We start from the raw sequence: 24,669 nt of genomic DNA on the forward strand, positions 1-24,669 counted from the left end.
AGGGGTCCTGTGGAGATTCCCAAACAACCCAGGCTGATGCTAGGGCAGACTGACATGGGCCCCATTGCCGAGATCAGCATCCACACAGCTCATTGAGAATGTGTCGAGGTTGAGCTGGTGCCTGCATGGAGCCTTCATCCCTCTTTGGTTGGGGAAGGTACTATGCACTCTGCAGGCTACTGAAAGAAAAACATGGAGAGCAACCCAGCTCCCCTCCAATAAAAAAAAACAAAAACAAAAAAAAACAAAAACAAAAACAAAAGCTCGACCTACAATCTGTGCTGTGTGCAAGATGTGCTAGGACATTGGTGGCACAGAATTTGTTGGGGTGGCCAAGCAATGTCTGATTTAACTTGAAGTCCACTCCACAAGAGGAGCCGATGCACACACTGCCTGGATGGCCAGGAACTGGAGACTGGATATCCCAGAGACACAGGGTAGAACCAAACATGACTGGTCAACAACAACAACAAAAGAAAAGAAATCAATGAAATGATTCCTAACAATATTCTGTTCTAATCATAGATCAGTCTGTTGAAGACTGCGACACCTTGGGCTGTCATATGTTGAGGACCAGCCTCAGCAAAATCACCTCTTACCAGGGTAGGGGTGGGAAAAGAAAGACAGAAACCACAAGCCAGTATCCGGAGGGAGTTTCAGGGATTCCTCAGATCCTGAAATCACCCTCATTTATTTTTCCACAGCTTTTATACCAAATGTAAACTGGGGGAGAAGGTAACAAAGGCTTCATTAACATGATAGCACGAGACTTCCCATCATCAGCATTCTGTTGCCTAGGTAACTAGGTAGCGGGATGACACACCTGTACTCAGGTATACTTGGTCATGTAGGCAGAAAACAGCCCCTCCAGGTGACCCCATAGTTACAGTGGAAGGAGCAGAAGTACATTGGCATATCCTGACCACCTGTCAGGATGGCGCTGAACTTTCTTAACTTCAAAAAGGGGCCAGGCAGCCACCTCCTGAGCTAGAAGGTGTAATTAAGCCTTGTTATTCCCCAAACTCTCTGGCTGTCAGATAAGGTGGGAAATGGGCCTGCATTTCTCTGCCAGTTGTCATCAGAGAACCTTCCTCTGGCAAGGGATGGGAGCTGACACAGAATCCTGTAGACAGACAGAATGTTTCTCACTTCACAGAATAATAATGAGAGGATGTGGAAGAAGGGATGCCAGGCACTGTTAGGACGTTGCCAGTCTGCAGTTCACAAGTGATTCTGAGGTGGTTCCTCCCAATGGAGTGGCTAGTTGGGAGCCACTTGTTTCTCGCACATGACACAGTTACATTAGATAAGAAATGATGCATTAGAGAATATCTTTTAAGCAAATAAAAAGAAATTATGCTCTTTTTCCTGTTTAAAAGAATAAATTATTCTAATATAGTGTTAAATATGGAATTTGTATTGTAATACATAAAATATGATTTAAAAGAAATTTTAAATCCCTTCCAGCAAAAGAAAGTAGAAGTTTATATTTGTGTATCTTTGAGATGTAAGAAAGACCCTAGTCAAAGCAATATATAATATATATGAAATTTACATATATATACATATGTATATATTTATTTATGTATGTCTGTGTGTGTATCAAAGGTGAAACTTGCTACTCAGACTCTCTTCTTTCCCGTTTAAGAGCTAAATGCCCGTGATGCCAGCTAAGACCATCTTAAAATGCGATGGCCTTAACTCACCTGTTGACTAGGGCAGGGTTTTTTCCCCAGTGTTGTGTAACTTCTTTGATCTTATCTCTGGGGGTGGCTCTCAATCACCACCCTACATCTATTGGTTCCTATTGGGGTGTTGTAATACCTAGCTCCTATTTTAAATGCGCCTGTACTCTTGGAAAATTATGGGGTTCTCAGTAAATTATCCACTTGTATATCTTCTAACTTCCTCTCATACCCCACTTCCCTTAGGGTAATGAATAGGCAAGGCCAAATATAGGTTCTTTCATCCTTTGACCAAACCTCTCACTGCCCAGCCTGTATGGATTCACACTCTTTTCTCATGGTCATACATATTCTAGTTCTTGGGGTCTAGTTCTTGGAGTTGAATTTCCCTGGGGCCTGACAAGAACCCGAGAGCCTCTGGGGAGCAGAAGATGGCCTCTAATTCATGTACAGAGGCCTTCAGAAGACCTGGCATGTGGGACATCCTCCAAGTCCTTCATGCTGCAGGTATCTCTGGAGAGCTGAGCACAGCTCACAGGAGGATGAGATATGCGGGTGCTGTTTCTTTAGAAATTATGTCCCATAATAACTTTCCCAAGACTGGGAAACAAGTCCCTGCAATGGTATCTCTGAGACTATTTCCTAGAATACCACCTATCTATATCTGTATTTGTATCTATATCTGTATCTATATCTATATCTATCTATATCTATCACCTTAGAAGGCCCCTCTCATGAGGCCCTAAAAATGTCCTGTACCAACAGCTCTGGTCTTTCCCCAGACACCTGAACAGGCACAAAGAACAAATGTTCAGGTTCTTTTATTTTTCTTGAGCCTCATGTTGGAAGGAATGTCTTGCTAACTGGCAGACTCAATCTATGTCCTCAGGAATGGAATATCTATTAAATGAGCAGAAAGGACACAGAAACCAAAAACAAATGGTGGGGAGGTCTCCAGCAAAGCCAAGGCGGTGTTCTGAGAATGGGGAGAGCTGAGTGATCTCCACAACAGGGACACGCCTGAAGGAGGCAGTGGATGGCAGAGCCAGGACTTGCAGCTGTGGGGCCACTGTTGAAGCCGAGTCATCCAGATCCCTGTGTGACACTAGGTTCTCCTGGCTGAGGCCTGGACCCTTGAGAACCCAGAGAGCCTCTTCCTTCTTGGTGCCCAAGTCTGTCACCCTCATGAGCATCATTGGGGAAAGCAGAAGGTAAAGGAAGAGAGAAAAAAAAAAGAGAGAGAGGGAGGAGCTGCCGAGGAAGGCAGGCACTTAGGAGAAAGAGCAAAAAGGAATGTGTTCCTTGCCCCTTCGAGGTTGGGAGTCTTTCCCAGGACCTGCTGTGGCATGTGAATGGGTGTGAGATTTTACAGTGAGCTTTTTTTTAGGCTAAAACTTTTTATTCATAAAAGATGGGCATCAAATGCCTTCAAAGTAGTCTCATATGCTTTATAACATTGTAAATGCCTCAGAAAAAATCAAGGACACCAGTAGGCATTTATAGATTAAACTATAGTACCCCCAAAGACAGTGGGATGAGAATGAAGGGGAACTATGAGGAGGTGCTACAATGAGCTTTTTGATACAAGACTGCTTTCTTGCATCTGGTTCATTACCTGATCTCAGCTCAGGACAGGATTATCTGGTCACCGGAGTCTCCAAAGGTCATTTCCCTAGCAGCCTGACCTTGTTCACAATTTGGAGTTACTCTCGGGCATCCCAGAAAGAGCAGAAAGCTTTAGAGACTAGAAACATAAATCCTAACCTTCTTTCTAGTTCACCAGCTGACGGGGGCAGCTATTGGGGTTCCATGGGTGCCTCGAAGAGGTTTTATGGTCTTGTGTCCTAGAACAAGGAACTGAGCAGAGACCTGTGGATAGAAGCAGAAATGGGAACTTATAAAGAAAACATACATTTCCAGAGGAGGAAGGGGTCAGAGCAAAAAGCAACACCCTGCTGCACAAATGGAAGGGTTTTTTTTTTTTTTTTTTATCACATGCCCAAGCTCTATGGCTTGTTTGCATAACTGGGCTTTTGTCTGCTTGTTCTAACTGTGGCATCTTGTAACTCATTCCTCATTAGCATTTTAAATCTCCACCCAGGTCCATTCTGTGGAGCTCCTATGCTCCTGCTCCAGTGGCTCCAGCCAAGTCTAGTTGCCATTAGCTGGAGATTTTGGGCCTTCCTCTTTGTGCTCCGTTTAAGGCATTTCTTATGGGCTAGTGTTAAGTTGGGAGCATTGCCCCAGTCCCTGGCATCCATCCCAGCACCCCCTTGGCCTGGGACTTGCGTTGGTCTGGACTCCAAATCCCAGCATCCAGGTCCTGACCCCTCCCTCGGGGTCAGGACCACTCCCACAGGGTATTTAAGTGGGCACACAGAGAAGGAACATGTGGTCCTGGGTTTTACATGTGCTCCCCGGTTTTCTGTCTCCCGAGAGTGCTGCATTTAGTAAAACATGGGCATTTTAATTTGGTTTAATTTGTTTTGATTGGATTTTTGCGATTTTTTTCCCTAACAGCTGGTTTTGCAGTCTTTGTGTGTAAGGCTTTCTGGACTTCACTCTCTGTCCCAAGTGAGAAGAAAAAGATCTGTGGGCTAGTCACTTAATTTATAGATTCGTTAACTCTTTATGTGTGTAATTATCACCCAGTGAGAGCTGAATTTGAGATCATTACGGGGCATTTGAAAGGCGAACAGATATTCATTGAAGTGGCGTGACTGTAGGCTTTTGGTTGGGAACTTATCCCTTTGACCAAGGCTGGTGACAGGGACAGACTGATAAGAAGGCAACTCTTTCAGTGCAAATATTTGGAAAACAAAACAAAAGCAAAGAGAGACCTGCATACTGAAGAAAGATAAAGCATTCAGGTCATCCTACAACACTCTGTTTTGAGTCAGAAGACATTAGAAATTTATGTAAAAACACATATGTTAGCATCTTGGTTACATTATCCAAAACATACTTTTGCGAATTAAGTTCCTTTCCCCTTTACAGTGTCCTCCATTAATTAATTCTGAAGTTCAGATGACACGAAAGGCAATCCTACAGAGAGGCATGGCTTGAGATAGCCCAGCAGCCCAAGGGAGCCTCTGTACTATTATCCAGCTTGAATGCTGGTATCTGCGTATTCCTGATAATTCTGTTAATGTTTATCTGCTTTCCAGGATCTGTGACAGACAGCACCGTGCTACTGGTGGGCGGCTCTGACGGTGAGCTGTGCTGTCCTGGTGGAAAGGGGTCTCTCATGATCGCAAAACTCGTCCTGTTCATCTTTGGGCCGTGTGGACTGAACTGCTGCTTTAACTTTGTCTCCTCATAGACGCACTCAGTCCACACTCAGAGGGACTGTGGCCTTCTGGCTCCATCTCTGTGGTCTCCATTAGTCACCCTCTAATTCCTGAACATCTATAAGAAATCCTGAGTTCGGTTCCCGGCAGCCACATGGTGGCTCACAACCATCTGTAATGGGGTCTGGTGCCCTCTTCTGGCCTGCAGACATACACACAGACAGAATGTTGTATACATAATAAATAAATAAATATTTAAAAAAAAAAAAAAAAAAAACAAAAAAAAAAAAAAGAAATCCTTCAGCCAGTAAAGGGAACCACAGGAACCATTCTGCATCCCCAGATTCCTCAAATGTATTGTTTCCCCTATCACCTACCCAGGAGTTCAAGATTCCTGCCTGCCCCCCTTTATCTGACAGTTCTACAAATAAAGCCATAGAAGCACTTTGGGGGCCTTTTAGATAGACCCACTAAAGGGCTATGCCAATACTCTCGCCCAACAACACCCCCCTGACTTGTAGAAATAGCATTGATTTTCACCCCAATTTCCTAGTAGCGGTTAGGGTTGTGTCTTCTCTGAGTGGGAGGAATGAAATGTTGAGAACAGGAGATCACCAGCAATTGGCCAGGCAGATTTAGGGTAAAGGCATTCCCGAAGAGTGGACAGTTTTCTCTCTTGGCTAAAACTCAAAAATGTTCTCATTCTAGTCCTTGAAAGGGGCCAGATATGTTTCAGCCAAAATGTCTCTGGTTCTGCCATGGCCAGAGGCCGGGGTTTCAGAAAGGGGTTGTCTGTTTGTCCCATATCTCTCCCCGACCCCCAAGGAAGCACCGTTTCCTGGAAACTGTACTGAGGCTGAAATGGGGACGCCTGGGCACCTTGAATCAGCTTCTCTCCCCCTCTTCCATCTTTCATTCAGAAAAGCTTTACTAACTTAAAGGCAGTGGCCCTCATTAGCACCCCACTCCCGGGATCCCTCCTGTGGGTACGGGTTCCATTTTCTTCTTTCTCTTTAGCTTTCTGCAATAAAAATAGTCTCTCTCTCTCTCTCTCTCTCTCTCTCTCTCTCTCTCTCTCTCTCAAACTTACCTTCTGTGGTCCATGAGTTTCATTCTTTGAATTCAAGAGACAAGAATCTAAAAGCTGCTAGTTTGGAGAGGCCTGAGTTTCCAGAGCCTTAGGCCCCCAAACAAAGCACAGGAACTGAGAAAGGCTCCCTTGCTCTCATACACACCCCGACATTCTCAGGTGTATCTCCCAGATCTGAATCTTAAAATACTTGAGAAGTTGAGCTCCACCCAACAGAAGCTTCTAAGGAGTGGCAGCCCAAGTCAGTAAGGGCACACTATTCTCACCGACTTCTTCGCTAACTGCCTGCTCATTGGTTCGCCCACCCCCCCAACGTGTCCCCAAATTTTAGTCTCTTCAGATATTTTTCTTTCCTCACTCACCTGTCTCGTTTGTTAATGTTTTGCACCTCTAACCAACTGAGTCTTATAAACAACTAAACGTTCTCTTTGTAAAACCACTCACCATCTTCGAGTCAGTCTTTGAGAGCGTCTATCTGGATGATCTGAGAGGTATTGCCAAGGGGTTAGTATGATAGATGCTGACTGGAATGAGTCGGTATTGCTGTAACATTTCCAATCAAGGTATTTTTAAAACACCTCAATTTCCCTTTACGATGAACGTAATTTTACTATAACATAATCACAGTTAATCATTTCAGTGCGAAGACTCCTAGATTTATTTGTTTGTTTACTTCTTTACACCAAAAAGACACAATAGGCGTGTGCATTTGTGAACTAGCTTAGGGTTGTGGTTCATTTTAAAACGTAGTAATATATTTCATCATTTGAAAAAATTGTCCCATGTACCATGATTTAAGGGAAAAACATTATCCCATTAGTAACAACAACTGGACATCTTGGCTGTTTCTAATTTTAAGTGATACAGTCTGTTTATGTAACTGTCCGAAGAAAGAGGCCCATAAGACCATCTTGTCTAGCTGCTTATCTCTCTAGTCTCACCCAGAGCAATTCCGCTTGTTCTCGGCATGCTGCAGTAAGTTTGAACATGCCGTCTCCTGTCTCTCAACATTTGCATGGGTACTTCCACTTCGAGAGAACGCTCTGAATTCTTGTTCACTGCCAGACCAGTTTCTACTCTGCTGAGACCTCATGGAGACTTTAGACTAGGTCATGGTGTGATGGCATGTTCCACGAGCATCTTGACATCCCCAGCCCGTTGTGACTGCGCCCTCTCACGTTTGTCCTACATGTTGACATTTACAGAGTGTCATTTGTTTTATGTTTTGACAACCTGATGATATGAGAAATCTTCTCGCTACTTTATTTAGTATTCCCCGTTCTCTTCCACAACAATTGTTTTTGTGTATGTGTTTGAGCACTCAGTATGTGTGCGCGTGCTCCTGCCACAGCATGTGGAGGAAGGGCCAACTTGGTCCACTGAGATTCTTTTCCCATCTTTCCATGGGTCCCAGAGACAGAACTCATGTTGCTAGACTTTCCCAGCAATCACCTTTACCCACTAAGTCATCTCACTAGACCATTATTTAGTAATTTTTATTTGGCAAGATACTTGTTTCTGGCAAGTTAATTTTCTACTGGAATATTTATCATATATTTATTAATTTATAAACATTCTTTACATATTAAGGCATTCATCTATTACCATTTTTATAGAATACATAATATCTTCCATACATATTTGTTTTACATCACCAACATTTTCCCCATTATTATTCAATCAGATTTGTCACCAGCTTTTAAAAAATTGATTAGAAAAATCTAAGCCCAGAAACAAAATTAGGAACACATTTAGATGCCTCTTTTGAAAGATCATTTTAGTACTTTTAAGACTAATTTTTAAAATTTAGAAACAAAGAAAAAATGCAATTTAAACAGTGTTTTGAAAACTTAAGAATGCAGTAGCATGCATAATTCCCTTTCTCTACGAAGTGGTGGATTCCAGTTAAAAACTAGCAGGATCAGAACAGAGTGAAGGAGAATATGAAAGAATTTTCCTCATGTTTCAAAACCCAAAGGTAAGAGTATAAAGCATGAGGGAAAAGTCAAGAATAAGAAGAGCTAAGCCTCATTCCCTCTCCTCTGTCTCTCAGCTTTAAATGAGAAGACTACATTAAAGTTGTGGATGAGAAAATGCTTGGTGGAATTAGGAGGTAGGGTGCTAGGGATGTGACCAAGCTTCTCTGGGAAGATCCTCTACCTTCTCCTTGGGTTCTAAGTTGTAAAATTTTTCCAAATATGCAACTAGGAGCCATGCCTCACTACTTCATGAGTAAGAGCAATGGTTGGCATAAATCCTGAAGGACAGAAAATGGCTCGCTGCATCTGAGGGGGCCTTTCATTGATGACTTCACCACAGCATGTTGGGAAAGCAAAGGATCATTATGTCAGCTCAAGAATGGTGTGGAAGACGCAGGGAGATCTACACAGATGAAAGCATCTGGAACATGTGAACACAGAGACAGCTTTCATGAACTTATGGCAGTGATCAGATGGGTTGTGGACATAATCAATACTATCACGAATCAAATGCAATCACTTCTCTTTTTAAGGTCACAGTGTGAGCTGCACACCAGTTTTTCCAACTTATTTTATTATCAGTATGGCAAAGAGGCCCTCATTTCACGATATACAGCTACACTGTCTTCCTGCCACTGATGCACCGTCTCTTCCGGCAGCTCGGGGATAATCAGAGTTGAAACAGGAAAGGAAGGAAAGCCATTCGGGATGCTCTTGCACTTTCAACATTGAGATCTCAGAAAAGTAGAACACAGCGGATGCTGAAACATAAAAAAAAAAATTGTGATCACGATAAGCTGGGAAGCACTAACTATGACACAGTCATTTCTTCTTTGCTCTAATTCACCTAAATAACAATCAGCATCTGAATGGGGTCTGGATTGGAATCCAGTGTCATACAGAAAGGAAAGGCATCCTCTTCACACGTAGTTCCCTATGACTACACAACCATAAAAGATCCCAGGACCTCAGGGACAGCTTTTTAGCAATATCCTGCTGCTGTAGCATCTTGACTAACATCTGAACCAGAAAGAAAAAGGTGACTTTCTCTGGTTCCTCTCCTCTTGCAGTAAGTCCACTGCCTGCTAGACGCCTTCCCCCACATACAATCATCATTTAAAACTGTCAGATGCGCTTCCCTGGAGCTTTGTTCTTGACTTAAATGGGTTGACATACACAGTGAAATTTTACCAGAAAGAAGAGGGCAAAAATGTGAAGGTTTTCAGATAAAAATTATTTAGCAAACGAAGTGTGGGCGCAGAGTCGGGGAAAGAATACAGACTGGAGACTCGCTTCAAAGTGAACCGAGAAAAGCACATTCGTAGATGTTTCTTTGCTGTTTGTTTCAAGCCCTACACTGAATCTCCAACCCTTGTAGCAGTTCTGGAAGACAACTGCAGGACAGCTGTCTCCAAATTCAAGCATTTGCTCCAGGAGGGAGAAAGACAGGAGGTAAACAAACTTCCCAGTCTGGGAAAGCAGAAGCTTGCAAGATTTGTAGTCACCCCCCCCCCCTCCAGGGCCATGGACATGGTAAGCCACTCAAGAGGAGATTCTAAAAAGTCCAGCTGTGGAGAGGTCCCTGGCATCTGTTGAGCTGCTTGTCTGTAAGTCGTGCAGAGAGCTCCAAGGGCACAGCCTTCGTGAATCATCACCCATGCTGGGGGGTGGGGGGAGCTTTTCTGTGAAGCAGTTTCCTTAGAGTCATCTCTGTTCCTGTGAATACCCCTTCACACCTGCTAGTAACCCCAATAAGAACTCAGTGGCTAACCGAGTTGGACTCTGGTGTAATCGTTACTTTGGCCTATTGTGGGTTCCCTTTCTGGGGTGAGTAGGTCGAGAGGAGCAAGCTGATGCCATAAAAGGCTGCTTTGGCCTTCTCTCAGAGATCAGGCCTCAGTTTCAGTTTCCTACAACTGAGCAAGCAGCTTCTGGGGAAGAGCCACCAAGGACAATCTCCAACACCTGACAGCAAGGACAAGGAGGCCTCGTACAAGCAGTACCAGGATTGAGCCAGCCCCCACAGTCAGTACACGCTAGGCCAGCCAGCTTCCACAGCTGCTCAAGGACAAAGCCAGGAACTTGTCCAGGCTTGCCCCAAAAGGGAAAACTGTAGCCCTGCCCAGCCCTGGCCAATTAGAATGCACTAATATGATTGCCACTTACCTGAGCCAATCACTTTCAAAATGACCTGCCTTAGGACCGCCCCTTGGCTGTGCTTAAAAGGAGCCCACTTGGCCTTCTTGGGAGGGGGGTTGGGGGGGAGGAGTCTTTGTCATCTTGCCTTTGTGTGGGATGGTAGGCCCCAGCATGCTAGAATAATAAACGCTCTTGCTGATTTGCATACATGGATGGTGGTCTTCCTTGGGACTTCTCCAGGACATAGGTGCATAGGTGTGTGTGTGTGTGTGTGTGTGTGTGTGTGTGTGTGTGTGTTTGTGTGTGTTTGATAGAAGTCCCCAGGAAATTGATCACACACAGCAACAGTCCTCCACCAACTCCCGAGCATTTCAAGAACATGTGAACAAATCAGTGCTTGCGGAGTAAATGGTGCATTCTTAAAGCCTTGCTAACACGTGGGTTCCATTATTCAGAAAAGATGTACGAGGTGTTGGCATTCAAGCATTTACACAGGCCTGCCCTTGGGAGCCTAGCAGACAAGTCAACAGCAGCAGCCAAGATGTGACCCCGTGACCGCCGCTGCAGCCAGCGAGTAGAGCAGGCTCCCTATGTGCAAGTGAAAAACCCCCGTCCAGCTTGCTAAGCAGCTTAGCACCAGATGAAAGACCCCCCCCCCCCCCCCCCCCCCCCCCCCCCCCGCCCAGCTTGTTAAACGACTTAGCACCGGTAATGCCATTTTACAAGGCTTGTACTGAATATTCAGGGTTTGAACAAAGGGCAGTTTAGAAGCTGCCAAAACGAGATAGAGACACCTGTGGCTGGGCCGGGGGAGGAAGGAGGAATACCGAAAATGTGGCTGGGTGTCGTCTGCCCCAGGCAGGGAGAAGACACTCCGTCTGCCCTAGATAAGAGCCAAGGCAGCCCATATCTGAATTCTCGGGGACTAGGGACTTTGTCCCGACCTGAACTCGGCCACATTCAAACTAACCAATAAAAACCCTGTAACTATGCTTCTCGCTTCTGTACCACACTTTTTGCTCCCCAAAACATATATAAACCCATTACCCCGACCTGGAGGCGCACAAGTCCTCCGAGAGACTTTGTCGCCCCAGGTACCTGTGTATCTGAATAAACCTCTTGCTGTTTGCATCCGTACAAGTGGTCTCGCTGTTCCTTGGGAAGGGTCTCCCCAGAGGAAAGACACTCTTGGAGGGTCTTTCACAAGTACTCACTAGATCCCCTTAGAAAAAGCAAGCCCTTCTCAACCCTCTCTTTCTTCCTTCCACCTCGGCACCCCACCCTCCAATAGACTTCCCACGTGAGCTCTGTTGTGTGGTGTGGCTTTGTGGTACCCTTTGGCTCCAATCCGCCAAGGTTACCTTCCACCGTTAAACTATTACACAAGGATTTTTGCCCTTGGCAGGGGTCTAAACACTTGGCAGGGGTCTTGAACTTCTTGCAAGGTTGCTGACTCCAGAAATTCATCTCAATTGTTTTAGAAATTTTTGCTAACCAGACAAATAAACACTATTGCCCAATGTGAATTTGTGTTGTGCTGAATTCTTCACTATCTTTCTCAAATGGATGGAGTAGACTTTCCCCAAAGAGAGGCAGCAGGTAAAGCTTTTCCTCTGTTGATGACATCAGGAAATAGGGAGATGTGTATAAAAGATACCAAAGGTCCAAGGAGCCCTCCCTGCGCCTTTAACAAAACCACTTAGAAACACCCAAGTCATCATTTCCTCTGTGAATTATCAGAATATAGGAGAGCATCAAGCAAAAACTCACGTTTTTCCTTTATAATACAGTTTCATGGCTTTGTGGAGTTCGTCAAAAGGCAGCTGATGAGTCACTAGTGGATCAATGTTAATCTTGTTTTGGAGATAGTCAGTTACTAGCTGGGGAATACAGTCTTTGGTCTTATAATCTGCAAAACAAAATGGCTATTAATAATATGATCCAAGACCAACCAGGCTTGTGGGATGGCTCACTTGCTGTAGGGACCAGATAGCCTGAATTAGATCTCTGAGCCCCAGAAGGTAAGTCATCAGTTCTGATAAGCCACCCTCTGAGCTCCTCATGGGTGCTCTGGCACGTGCACACACACACACGTACACATGCATTCACATACACAGTCACACATCCCAACACACAAATAATAGTAAAATAAATGTGGCAAAAATAAGATTAGCCAATCAAAAGAGTTAAAAAAATGAAGTAAGTCATGAGAGATGGGTAAGATACTCTCTGAAAAATTATCATTGAAAAATAAAGGAGAAATCATTTATACCTGAGCAGCCACTGACAGCTGCTGCTAAAGTGGTTTCTATAGATAGTTCTGTTACCTGGTCATCCTTTAAATGAAATATTGGTCAATATTCGTATTACTGAGTTGAAAAATAATCTCTTCACCTTATCAAGCCATATTCTGGGATTCCATTGCCAAATAATTTCCTCTTGCATCTGTGGGCATCTTCTCTATCTACATACATAGATGTGCTGTGGAAACCCTCTGTATCCACATGCATGGAGATGGCATGTAAACCCTCTGTATCCACATGCATGGAGATGGCATGTAAACCCTCTGTATCCACATGCATGGAGATGTCATGGGGACCCTCTGTATCCACATGCATGAAGATGGCACAGGAACCCTCTGTATCCACATGCATGGAGATGGCACAGGAACCCTCTGTATCCACATGCATGGATATGGCATGTAAACCCTCTGTATCCACATGCATGGAGATGTCACGGAAATCCTCTGTATCCACATGCATGGATATGGCATGTAAACCCTCTGTGTCCACATGCATGGAGATAGCCTAGACTCTCACCCCTAGATGAATGGATAGAAATGGGAGTGTTAATTTTTTAAGTCAGCTAACCAATATTGCTCAGAAATAAGGATTTTTCTGGGAAGATAGAAACACATGGTCAAAATACCAGTTTAGTGCATATAATGACATTTAAGACACTAAAAAAAGGCATTACTAGTAGCACAATAAACTGAATCCATCGATGCAGAATCAAAGTTAATTAAATTACTCTAATTGCAACAAAAATCTTTTTTATCAGAGGAAAATTATAATCCTCAATGACTCCGTTATTTTATTTAACTAATTAAAATTAATTTGGTGGTGGGGAATATGGCTTGGTTGGTAAAGTACTTTCCATGAGTTCAGGTCCCTAGCACCCAGGGTAAACAGTCAGGAATGGTAGTTTGCACATGTAACCTTCGCTCTAGGAAAGTGGAGGCAGGAGGATTCCTGGAGCTCACTGGCCAGCTAGTTTTGTCCAGCTGGTGAGCTCCAGCTGTAGTGAGGAGCTCTGTGCCAAAAAGTGAGCAGGACAGAGGAAGTACCTGATATCAAACACCCACACACATGTATGTACATATGTGAACACGTGCACTCATATGAATACATACACATGCATACATGATAATACACCCCCCCAGATTAAAAAAAAGGCAATTTGATGAACGCTACTCTCATTTCAGGAGGAGTCCTTGGACACATTACTCTAGATGTCTGGTCCTCTCAGAGGAGGACCTAAGCGATCACGTCCTTCCACCTACCTCCCAGACACACGCCCTTCAGGGTTTTTCCAGACACAATCGGGACCGCCTGAAGGCACAGCTGTGCATTTACTGGAGCCACCCCGACGATCAGACAGACCCCGTAGCTGCTGTTGCAGGAGTTCCAAGCAGCGAGCTGAGAAGGACAGCGACAGTCACAGGCACGCCCATACATTAATACCAACTCCCCACAAGGAGAAGGGATCCTCGATACCCTTGAGCTTTGGACTTCTTTTGGGTAGATACAACTTCAAATTCAACCTCAACACCAGGGTCATGTTTGCATCTCCTCAGAGAGCCAGCCACTAACATGACTCAGGCAGGCACTTTAACCTCCGTGCTGGCTCAGTTTCCTTGTAGGGCAGTTCTAAGTACAGACCGATTTATCATCCTTAAAACCCCCTGATCACAACACCAGCCTACAAGAATAAATGGTGTGTTCAATAAAACTATTAACTGCCGTAAGGGCCACACATTCTATATGTCTAACTGTTCACTTGCTATGCTTTACTGCCCAATTGATCTGTACTAGAACAAATCAGAACAGAACATAGTAAACATAGATGTAACCAGGGGAAGCTTCATTTAAAAAAATGAATTTTCTAGGGATTGATTCATAAGCACACATTTTCTTATCTCTTTTGCCTTCTTTCCTTTTCCTTTCTTTCCTTTCACCTCAGATTTTACCTAATTGGCCTCTTTTCTGTCACCTTCCTCTTTACACTCACATCCTTTGGCCTTTGACCAAGGAGCTAGACACACATTTCCATGTAATGTATATATACATCCCCTTCTCTAAATTGTATGACCCAGGAGGCTGCCAGCTAGGTCATTAATCCCTGTAGCTATAGAGGTTGACACATGGAGGTATAGGTGATTGGAAGTCCCTGGCCTGGGAGTTGCCTTGGGTTGGACTCTACTTCTGGACTCCAGTTCCCAGCCTTCCAAGTGCTGACCCCACAGGATATTTAAGTTCGTGCCAAAAAGAGAAACATGTGGTTTGGGATTTGTGTGCATACATGTGTACGTGCAAGTGTGTTTTCTGTGTCTTTTCCTTGTCATGTTCTCATGTTCTCCCAGCCACCTGGGAGCATGCCGCTAATAAACCTGGGCATTTAATTTGGCTTAATCTGGTCTGATTGGATTTCTTTGTGCCGTCAGATAGATTTTTCCTAATGATAGAAGTTTGACAGTTTCTCAAGTTCTGTTAGAAGCCACAGATAAATATATGTGATTCTGATCATTTTCTTATTTAGATATAAATAACTAGAATTGAGAAAAGTGAATTCCTGAGCTCATGGCTCTTTGCATATCTCAGTTATGTATACCGTAACTTTAGATCTCTTTTCTATATTGTCTTTATTTCATAAACTAAGACTGTAGAGGGAATCTATATTCCATTTTTCACTGGCGGCACACAGGCCTAAAACGTATTTGCAGAAGAGCATATTTGCAGATTATGCCTCTGAGCCAGCCCCCCTCACTGTGACCCGTAAACACACCATGGTTTCAATCTTTCCAACGGCCTCAAAGGCAAAGTTAGCACCGACACCCGTCATTTCCATCACCACCTCCTGGACAGGCTTCTGCAGCTTTGTAGGGTTGAGACAATCAGTGACACCCAAGGCTCTTGCCCGGGGAAACTTCTGCTCATTGATGTCAACCCCGATGATTCTAGAAGCACCAGAAGCTTTGCAGCCCATGACAATGGCTGAGCCGACCCCTCCGAGTCCAAAAACCACGCAGGTGGAGCCAGGGGTGACCTGCAGATTCACACATTGTGCTGTTATTAGTTTTCAAAGCTGAGCACAGGGAGCTAAGAAAATAAACCAGGGAGTAAAAACAAACAAACGAAACTACTTTGCTTTTGGAAGCTGTGTGTATACCACTTGGATCATGTGGACAGATTCGGTCTAGTTTTGATCCCCTCCCTCCCCATGACATATGGATAACACACAAAGGTAAGTGAGGTACAGTCAAACCACAGAACTAGACCATTCCCTGGGTAGAGAGAAGTTTGTTGGGGGACAAACTGCCAGAGTTGCCTGGGAGAGTAAAGAAAAACAACTTGCCCGGCCTTATCAGTTTTAGCCCGCATGTTGGCATAGGAGGTGGGTGGGGACCAGAACAGCGAGGAGTTAGCCTGGGGACTTTGGACTGTCACAGGCAGGCTGTTTGGGTTAATCAGGGACAAGACACACTTTGCTGTTGGGGGCAGGGAAGGGCAGTGGTTGATTTCCGGATGACAGAAACTGGGACCAAGAGGTTCCTGAGGAATACCAAGTTTAGGTTTCTGTTTACCAGATCCAAACCCAGTAAGAATCCAGACTGGGTTAGGCCCAGGTGGTCATCTCAGGACACAGTCGGCAGCAATGCCATTTCGGGCCTGCTTTGCGAACTAACAACAAATGCCTCGCTCACCTTGGCTGAGTTAACAGCAGCTCCATAGCCTGTAGGGACGCCACAGCTTATGAGACAAACTTCATCCAACGGAGCTGCATCATCAATTTTTACCACAGCGAACTCGGGCACAACAGTGTACTCGGTGAATGTGCTCGTGCGGAAGGAATGATAAACCGTCTGTCCTCGGTAGGAAAATCTCGAGGTCCCATCCATCATTACCCCGGAACACGGGAGAATACTGTCCCACCAGTGATGGAGACAGACACCCACGAACAGGCACAGACATTAGAAGTTGAAAAGAGAGACGAGGTCACCATTGGGCACATACAATGTGAGCAATTGGATAAAAGGCAAGAAACAAATCTACTAACTCTTGTTTGTCACAGAAGTTTCCTAAGCAGTGCAAGCAGGCATCACATTCTCCACACTGTGGAACAATGAGCGTGAGGACTTTATCTCCTGCAGAGAGGGGGGAAAGATAAATCAATAAACCTGAAATTACTCATGAAATAAAAATACAATAAAATCTTATCGGCTCTCTTGAAAACACGTTGCGGACAGATGGCAGCAGCCAATGTGACACCCCAGGTGGTTTCAAAGCACAAGTCTCTTATACCTGGTTTCAAATCTTCACCATTTGGGTAAAGATGAGACATTGCCCGCCAGGTAGAGAGTTGTAGGACCACCTTTCCCTACTTAAAAAATAGAACAATGGAACCAGGAAGGGACCTTGAAGTCATCTAGTTAATTCTTTTTTTTTTTTTCATTTTTAAAAATGTAATCCCTTGTGGGCAGTGGCAGCACGGGCTTTAATCCCAGCACTTGGGAGGCAGAGATAGGTTGTGAGTTTGGGGCCAGCCTGGTCTACAGTGCTAGTTCTAGGACCCCCAAGGCTACACACAAAAGCCTGTTTATGGTAGCCCGACAATGTCAACACTCTCTCCCAATTCTGCAAGGCTCACTCTCACACTGACACTCTGCAGGCCTTGGCGCTGGTTTAGACATGTCAATTTCAGAGAAAAATGTTCTTTCTCCTCCACGTTCTTTCTGGAACAATTATTACAAAAGAGCTCTGGAGAGAATCTTGATGACGTTTGGGTCTTGGCTCAGCCCTTGCCCTGAGGTTTAGAGTGACAGACAGGGTGGGGCTTGGGAGAAGGTTGACCTGTGCAGTCATCACAGACTCCTGAAGACTCGGCCAGGTATAGCCTGTTGTCTCTGTAGTGGCCTCTACAAATACTTATTGTATAGGGAAACTCCTTAAGACGGCATTTAAAAATGGCTTTAAACTTAGATAAGACACACCTTACCTTTACTGACTGTAAAATTTTTTCAATTTTCCAGATATTAGATCTTAGATCCAGAAGAAGTTCTAACTATTCCTTTCCTTCAAATATGCATTGTCATTTCCCACAAGATTCCCTGTAGAATCTTCGCAGCTAAAGAGGAAGTAGGCTGTAAACTCTCTTATTTATACTACACTCTGGGAGGTGCATATTCAACTCCTTACTTCTGTGCCTCTTACTTGGTCCACAGCAGGCATCTCATAATTGCTGGACACGTGAATACACTCATGATGGCCACGGCTGGCCTTGCTATGTACTTTCTCAAGTGTCTTTTCGCAAACTATGGGGTTTCTAAATTATCAGAATCTATGGGCAATTGCTCATCCCCTGTGATCATCTTAGGCATGCTAAGGATAACGATGCCAAGGTTCTTTAGGATGCAACTGGGGACAATTCTTTGAAAGGTAACCATCATCCTGTCTGTCATGACCTTTCAAGCAGTACATTCTGGTTTGCTAAAACATTCATTCCCTTGCCAAAGACTCCAACTTTGGAATGGGCACCATTCTAAAAACATTTTTGAATCAAAACATAAGTGGTTCTAAAGCCCAATGGCCTTTCGCCCAGTTTGGAGGCTCTCTGCTCTTATGTCAACCTTTATCTGACTGCCCAGGAGCTGTTCTCCATACCGTTTATGTGAGAGAAAAGAGGTGACAGTGATGGGGCCCTTTCCATTACTGGCTTCATTCGATAATGTGACATGTCATCAGCAAGAAGAATCTAGAGAGTCAAACCCAACTTGTTTTTCTGCTGAATAAGCTAACAGTGCAGCCAGAGTCCCAGTGTGCTGCTCCCAAAGAATACTGTTTCCCATTTCCTACCTGGTTTCACAGAGCAAACCCCATCGCCGACAGATTCCACAATTCCTGCTCCCTCATGACCCGGAATTAAAGGGTATTTCAACGAGAGGTCTCCTTTCAGCACATGGTCATCGGTACCACAGATCCCTGTAGAAGCCATCTGCATAGAAATTAAGACAAATGGTTTATGATTTTCTTCCTCCTTCTTTTATACTGAGTGTTCGGTTGTGTTTTGTTTGATACGAATGATCTCACTTGATCCCTAAAGCAACACTCATGTGTTAGGACAACAGTCTGTCCCTTAAAGAGAGATCCCTTTGGAAAGGCCAGACCGCACCACTGCCCCTCCCTGCGCTTCCTGCTGTGACAGAGGAAAGAGTCAGTATGTGTCGCCTTGACAGCTCTGTGCAGAGAACTTGGTCCTTCCATCTCTGTCATGTCCACCATGCTGAATCAAATCACATGCTATAAAACTTCCCATCAGCCACCTCACCCCAAAACGTACATAAGTTAGGTGTTTCCTTTGTTCTGGGGATTGGTGCAGAGCTGTCTCAGGGGCCTTAGCTTGGGGTGAACTCCACACTGCCCTCTATGAGGCATCTCAGGGCTCCTCGCCACCCCCTCAATGGTTGCTCTCTGTCTTTTCCATCCTTCAGGCCTGATCATGGTCTCAAGCTCTTTCTCCCAATAACCTGCATCTCTGGACTGCCCACTGTTGTCTTATTATTGCTTTTTAAATTATATCTAACGAGAGGAACACAGAGGGTCTCCCTACCAATTTAGGAATGGTCGGGAAAAGAGGCCCAGGGACTGAAATGACTTATCCAATGTCACATAGCTTCATGTTCACCCCTCATAATAAACTTGTCTTTTGAAACCTAGTCCATATGACCTATGAAATGAGGAGTTCTGAAACAAAATGGTTTTGTTTTCATTTTTGGAAATATTAACAATAGCACCACTATCAAGAGACACAAAATTTCTGGTTCAATATTGTGAAGTTCAGTGCTTTGGGTAAACCAATTTTCAAAATTTTAAAACTTGCACGTTGGAATTTTTCCTTTAGGCTGTGCACTGTGATGCACACCTTTACTGTCAGTGCTCTGGAGACAGAGGCAGGTGGATCTCTGTGAGTTGGAGGTCAGCCTGGTCTATAGAGTGAGTTCCAAGATAGCCAGAGCATCTTTAGCATTAGGGAGGCAAAGGCAGACAGATCTCTATAAGCTCAGTGCCAGCCTTGTCCACATAGAGAGTTCCAGGCCAGATAGGGCTACATAGTGGAATCTTGTCTGTCTCCAGAGAAACACAGTCAGACAGACAGAGAGAGAGAGGGGCAATAATATTGTAAAATAAGATTAAGCTAAATAAACTAATATTGCAAGATTTAACTGTTATGGGAAACATAAAAACTTCTTAGATAATTATTTGAGATTTCTTGCCTGTGGCTGCCAAATGAGACACCACATACACAAAGGCCTATGGATTCTGGATCCCAGAAGAGTGCAGAAAAGCAGTCTATGTGTTTCCATCATCTGTGGCAGAAGAAACGGCAGGAACACCAGAAAGAGCCACATCTGAATGCAGCAAGTGGGTCCTCACTGTGTTACAATGGCTTCTCAATGCTACCAAAGGCTAGACATGCTTTTTATATATGGAAGCTCTAGGCTCTTATTCCTTTGTTGTGTATAGCAAATGAGAATATGGGATTATCTGTAGCCATGGTTCATCAAATAAGTTAGGAGGGCAGGGACTCGCCCACCACAGTGGGCATATCCAATCTCTGACTTTGATTTTATCAAGGACTCAGTGTGATGATGCTGATTTCTAGCCACTGTAATCAGCAGCTGAGTGGAGTCGTCTGCAGGTCTGACCTAGGGTATGGTCTTTATGAGTACGGAGCATAGTAGCCCAAGAGTGGTGACCAATCAACTCGGAAGCATTGTAGATGGTGGCGCAACACACAATCAGCAGTGACAGCTCTCTGGGTGTATGAGAAGGAAGGGAACATGGTTTCCTGAGAGTATTTGGCCAGAACAATGATTGAGCCCTGTCCATGGCTACGCTTCTGTCACTTTGCTGTTTGTTCTCAAACTCTCAGCACATCATTGTCAGGAGCGTTTATCAGAAGCTGTTGCAGGCCATGACAAAATTACAGCTTCCTCTGAAAACTGCGGCTTTCTTCTGTAATTTTACTTGTGCAATAACAGCCATGAATTTCCCTTTTGCTGTGCATTGTCATGTAATGTGTGTGTGTAATCTTACGATTGCATCTGAATCTTACGGTCACACATATCTGTGGATGGTCAAATGGATGACTTTTCATTTAGTTATGTAGTTTTGATATATAGAATACATACTGGGACATGCTTCATAACTAGGTTTATTGGCCCATGATGACTACAGACACCTGTAAGCCTGCTTACTAGCTACACATAATTAACTCATTTTCACCTCAGAAAAAAATTCAACTAGACTCAAAGCATTTTCTAAAATGAAAACTGTGGAGCTCACACAAGGTCAGAGTCACAGATGTCCAACCAAGGCTACTAAACCATGCCAAATTTTCACTCGCCAGTCCACTAACAATTGATCTGAGTCTCAACGTTGTCATTGATCACTGTGCGTCCTCCCTGTCTGGTCAAGGCTTTGCTCCTATGGCCTTGGACCTTTGTTTTGCCATGGTGAGCAGCTCAGCTCCTTATGCTTCAAGGCTCCAGTAGAAGAGTTTTTAGAATAGAAGAAGAAGAGGAAGAGGAAGAGGAAGGAGAAGGAGAAGGAGAAGGAGAAGGAGAAGGAGAAGAAGAAGAAGAAGAAGAAGAAGAAGAAGAAGAAGAAGCATGGAGAAGTTTGAAGGAGGACAGGATTATTAGAATCAGAACAATAAAGAGCAGGTGAAATGAGGAGCACTATCCTGTCTGTGTGAGGTTCTAATATAAATCCTTTTCATCCCCTTTGCTCCTGAGAAGCATTCATCTTTGAAACCCTGAGTAGGGGCTGGAGCCAGTCTCATGGGACACCTCATAGGACACACATCCTTGGACACCTTGTCTGTAACTTACCGAGCGTGAGTTCCTTGTTTTTCTGTTCTGCCTTTCATTCCTCATCTGTCCTTTTTTAATTCTCCTTTTTCTATCAACATTTTTTTTAGAATTTTAAAATCCCTATTTTTAATTTTAATTATGTGTATACAAGTGTATCCATCTGGGTCTATGTGCGTGCGAACGTAGCTGCCTGAGAAGGCAGAGAGACAGAGTGAAATCCCTGGAAATTGGATTTACATGCAGTTATGAGCCACTAACCTTGAGTGCTGAGAATAGAACCTGGGTCCTCTGGAAAAGCCCGTGCTCCTAACTGCTGAGCCATCTCTTCAACCCCTACATTTATTTTCTGAAGTGTAGTATCATTTTCTTTCATCCTCAAAAGTGAAGACTGGCCAGCTTGAACTTACCTTAATGCGAACTTCTCCAGATTTCGGTGGCTCAACCTGCACTTCTTCAATTTTAAGAGGAGACTTTTCTTTCCAGGCAATGGCTGCCCGGCATGTGATTGTCTAATGGGCACAAAATAAAATGGCATTTACCAATAAATTCCTTTTTTTTTCTGATCACACTTGCTGTTATTTGTAAAAGTATCAAAATCATAGGGAAAAAGCCCAAAATAAATCAATATAAACAAGTCACCTGCATCCCAAGCATAAACCTCCAAGAATTTAGCAAATTTTCTTACAACTTTTCAAAATATATTTTCTTATAAAATCTTAATAATTTTAAAATAGTTAAGATTATTCCATATAAGGAACTTTGCCTTCTTTCTTCTCCCTTCTCCTTGCTCTTCTTCTTTCTCTCTTCTGAGACAGTCACTGTCTAGTGAACCATTACTACCGACATGTTTATCAGCATTTCTCTTGACTTTGAAGAACTTCATTGTCCTAGTTTGAATGACCACTATATGTGGGTATATCTTAATTTTCTTAATAACTACCTAGCTGTAGGTGTGTTCCATTGTTTCTCCTCTTACAAAGTGTATTATGAACACATTTGTTCATAATTTTTTTTCTTGGTTGGTGTGTTTCCTTAAGTGAAAATTTCTCAGGAAAGAGAGTCATTGTTAGTGCTAAGTTCATTTCCAAATCTCTTTACAGAAAGATTTAACCACTCACTTGACCCACTCTCCAGAACAATAAATTGCCTTTGCTATCATATATTCCATTATACTTTGCATTGGCTGTATCATTAACAAAATATTGCCCAGGCAGAAGAAGCCCGCAGTCTTCATTGGTATGTTTTCAGGGTGGCAGTATGGGTATCTGCCATGATCTGGTAGATGTGGAAGGGCTTTCTCATGTATTTACAGACCTATTGGCATCTTATTTCTTTTGCTAAACTTAAAAGAGTTCTTTAAACATCCAGGGATTAACTTGCCATCTCTCAGCTCATCTTGCAAGTTTTTCCTCTGCTGTTTATATCATATTGATTTTGTATGAAATGATGCACATGTTTTGTGACGTTTGTTTATGAAAGTCTTTTCCTTTATAAATTATTCCATTTCCAGGGTCTGAAAATTCTCTGTAGAGTAACAACTGTTTCTCATCCTCTCTTTGAAACTTTTCCAGTTTGCTTCTCAAACACTTAACTCACATTTAACTGAAGATTATTTCTTTGTGTAGTGTGAAGCTAGCATCGAAATGAGTCGTCTCGGGGTGGCCTGGTGTGCACTGTTGTTGTGCAACAAATTATTTTTCCAGGCTTCTCTGTAGAGGCTGTTTCTGTTGACTTGAGTATCCTTCTGTGTAGTCTTGCAACAGCTCCTTCCTCAATGAGTAGACTAGCTTAACTTTTAGACTTAATACCCGGTGACACTAGTTTGTATAACTTGAAATGTATTCCATTTGTAGGTATGATTTCTACATTGGTCATTTTAAGTGGAGAAAAATCTATTGAAAGGAATTTAATCTCTGGTGGAAGAGATAATACCAATTTTAATCTTACAAAGAAAAAGGACATGGGTCACAAGAACTTTCAACTAAAGGGATAGAAAATACTACTTTTGTCTATGAACAACGTAATTAGAATAAATTTGCTTTCCACTCAAAGCTTTTGGCAAAAAATAGCTTTTAGGGAAAAAATTCCTTATTTCAAAAGCAATATACAGAGAACACAAAACACTAAGGTACACAGACAAATGCTCACTCCCTTAGGGAGGAAGCTTAACATCCAGCTCTCACCGCTGCTAATGATGTCGAGTAAGTTCTTCCTTTGATGCTCTGTGCTTGCACTGCGTGTTCACAGTCTGGGGCTCATCCTGCTGTTCCATGTAACAGGATGGGCAATAGCCCACTTAAGACTCACTAGTACATTATAGCCGCAGCTCTCTAACACGCCACAGATGCTGTTTCCATCCACGCTCTTTACCATGACGCTATTAACCTGCTTGTAAGAACACGCGGTTTTTACCGGGATCAATTTCCAGTCCGAGGGACCTCCGAGGCACAGCAGATAGCTTTCCAGCCTCACACTTGTCCGGATGAAATGACAGGCAAATTTCAAAGCTTTTGCTACAGTATTAGCAAATTGTCCTATGTCAACTCGTCAGAAATTCATTCTCCAGACAGTGCCGGAAGACTTTCCACATCTTGAGATACTTTGGGTACTATTGTCATTCACATTTGTTAATAATCCGAGCAGAGAACACAAATTCTAAATTCCTAATTGCTTTTAAACACGCACCTGCTCGAAGGCAGTGAAAGGGCTATGGGGTGTCACGGAGCAACCCACTCACCTTTCCTGCAGTGTCCATGGTGGCTTCTCTGGTTTCGCCCGTGTCCTTTGGGTATATCAGAATAACGTTTGATTGTGCAGTTCCGCAGCCTGGGCCAAGTATTTATAGGTTCCTGAAGTTGAAAGTTATTAAAAAGTAATTATGCTATTAATATGGAAACTATCAGAAGGGCGATGGGTTGAAAATATGTGTGTAAACAAAGGAATACGAAAGACCAGGAAAGGATAATCTCCAGGGAGGAGATTGATAGCCGAGATGCTGACTGGGAGATAAGAGCTGGAAGAAGAGGTGGGTAGGGTGAAAGGCTAAGAGGGACTGCAGAAAAACAGGTAGTGAGGAACAAGCCAGACAGCACCTGCTAATTAGTCAACAGCAGTCTGGAGGAGCAATTATTCTAGCTGCTATTGCTCAGTGAGCGATAAAGACAGGCTTAGGACTGGGGTGCCAGCAGGCAGAGGAATGAGAAAGTACAAGCACTCACATATATGACCATTTATAACCTGAGGAATGCATTGTGAAACTGAGGGATGCTAAAGATGCTCAAGATGAAGCATCAGGGAAGAGTCTCACACAGGTAAAGAGAATGGTTGCAGAGAT

General features: G+C 43.6%; 1 protein-coding gene across 1 annotated transcript; it reads right to left on the reverse strand.

Moving 5' to 3' along the window:
* Positions 1 to 7,576: 7,576 nt before the first annotated feature.
* LOC121450028 (alcohol dehydrogenase 1-like) lies at positions 7,577 to 24,090 on the reverse strand. Its single transcript, XM_041654702.1, has 9 exons — positions 24,073 to 24,090; positions 21,743 to 21,844; positions 18,316 to 18,454; positions 16,520 to 16,607; positions 16,167 to 16,386; positions 15,248 to 15,508; positions 13,746 to 13,881; positions 11,954 to 12,092; positions 7,577 to 8,805 (listed from the first exon to the last, which is right to left on the reverse strand). Exons 1-9 carry the CDS (start codon positions 24,088 to 24,090, stop codon positions 8,781 to 8,783), a joined length of 1,128 nt encoding a protein of 375 aa, XP_041510636.1. The 3' UTR covers positions 7,577 to 8,780.
* Between the last annotated feature and the right edge of the window lie 579 nt (positions 24,091 to 24,669).

The sequence above is a fragment of the Microtus oregoni genome, unplaced genomic scaffold (assembly GCF_018167655.1).
Source record: "Microtus oregoni isolate MIOR12 unplaced genomic scaffold, Mior012 000000F_ref0000247, whole genome shotgun sequence".
Lineage (NCBI taxonomy): Eukaryota > Metazoa > Chordata > Mammalia > Rodentia > Cricetidae > Microtus > Microtus oregoni.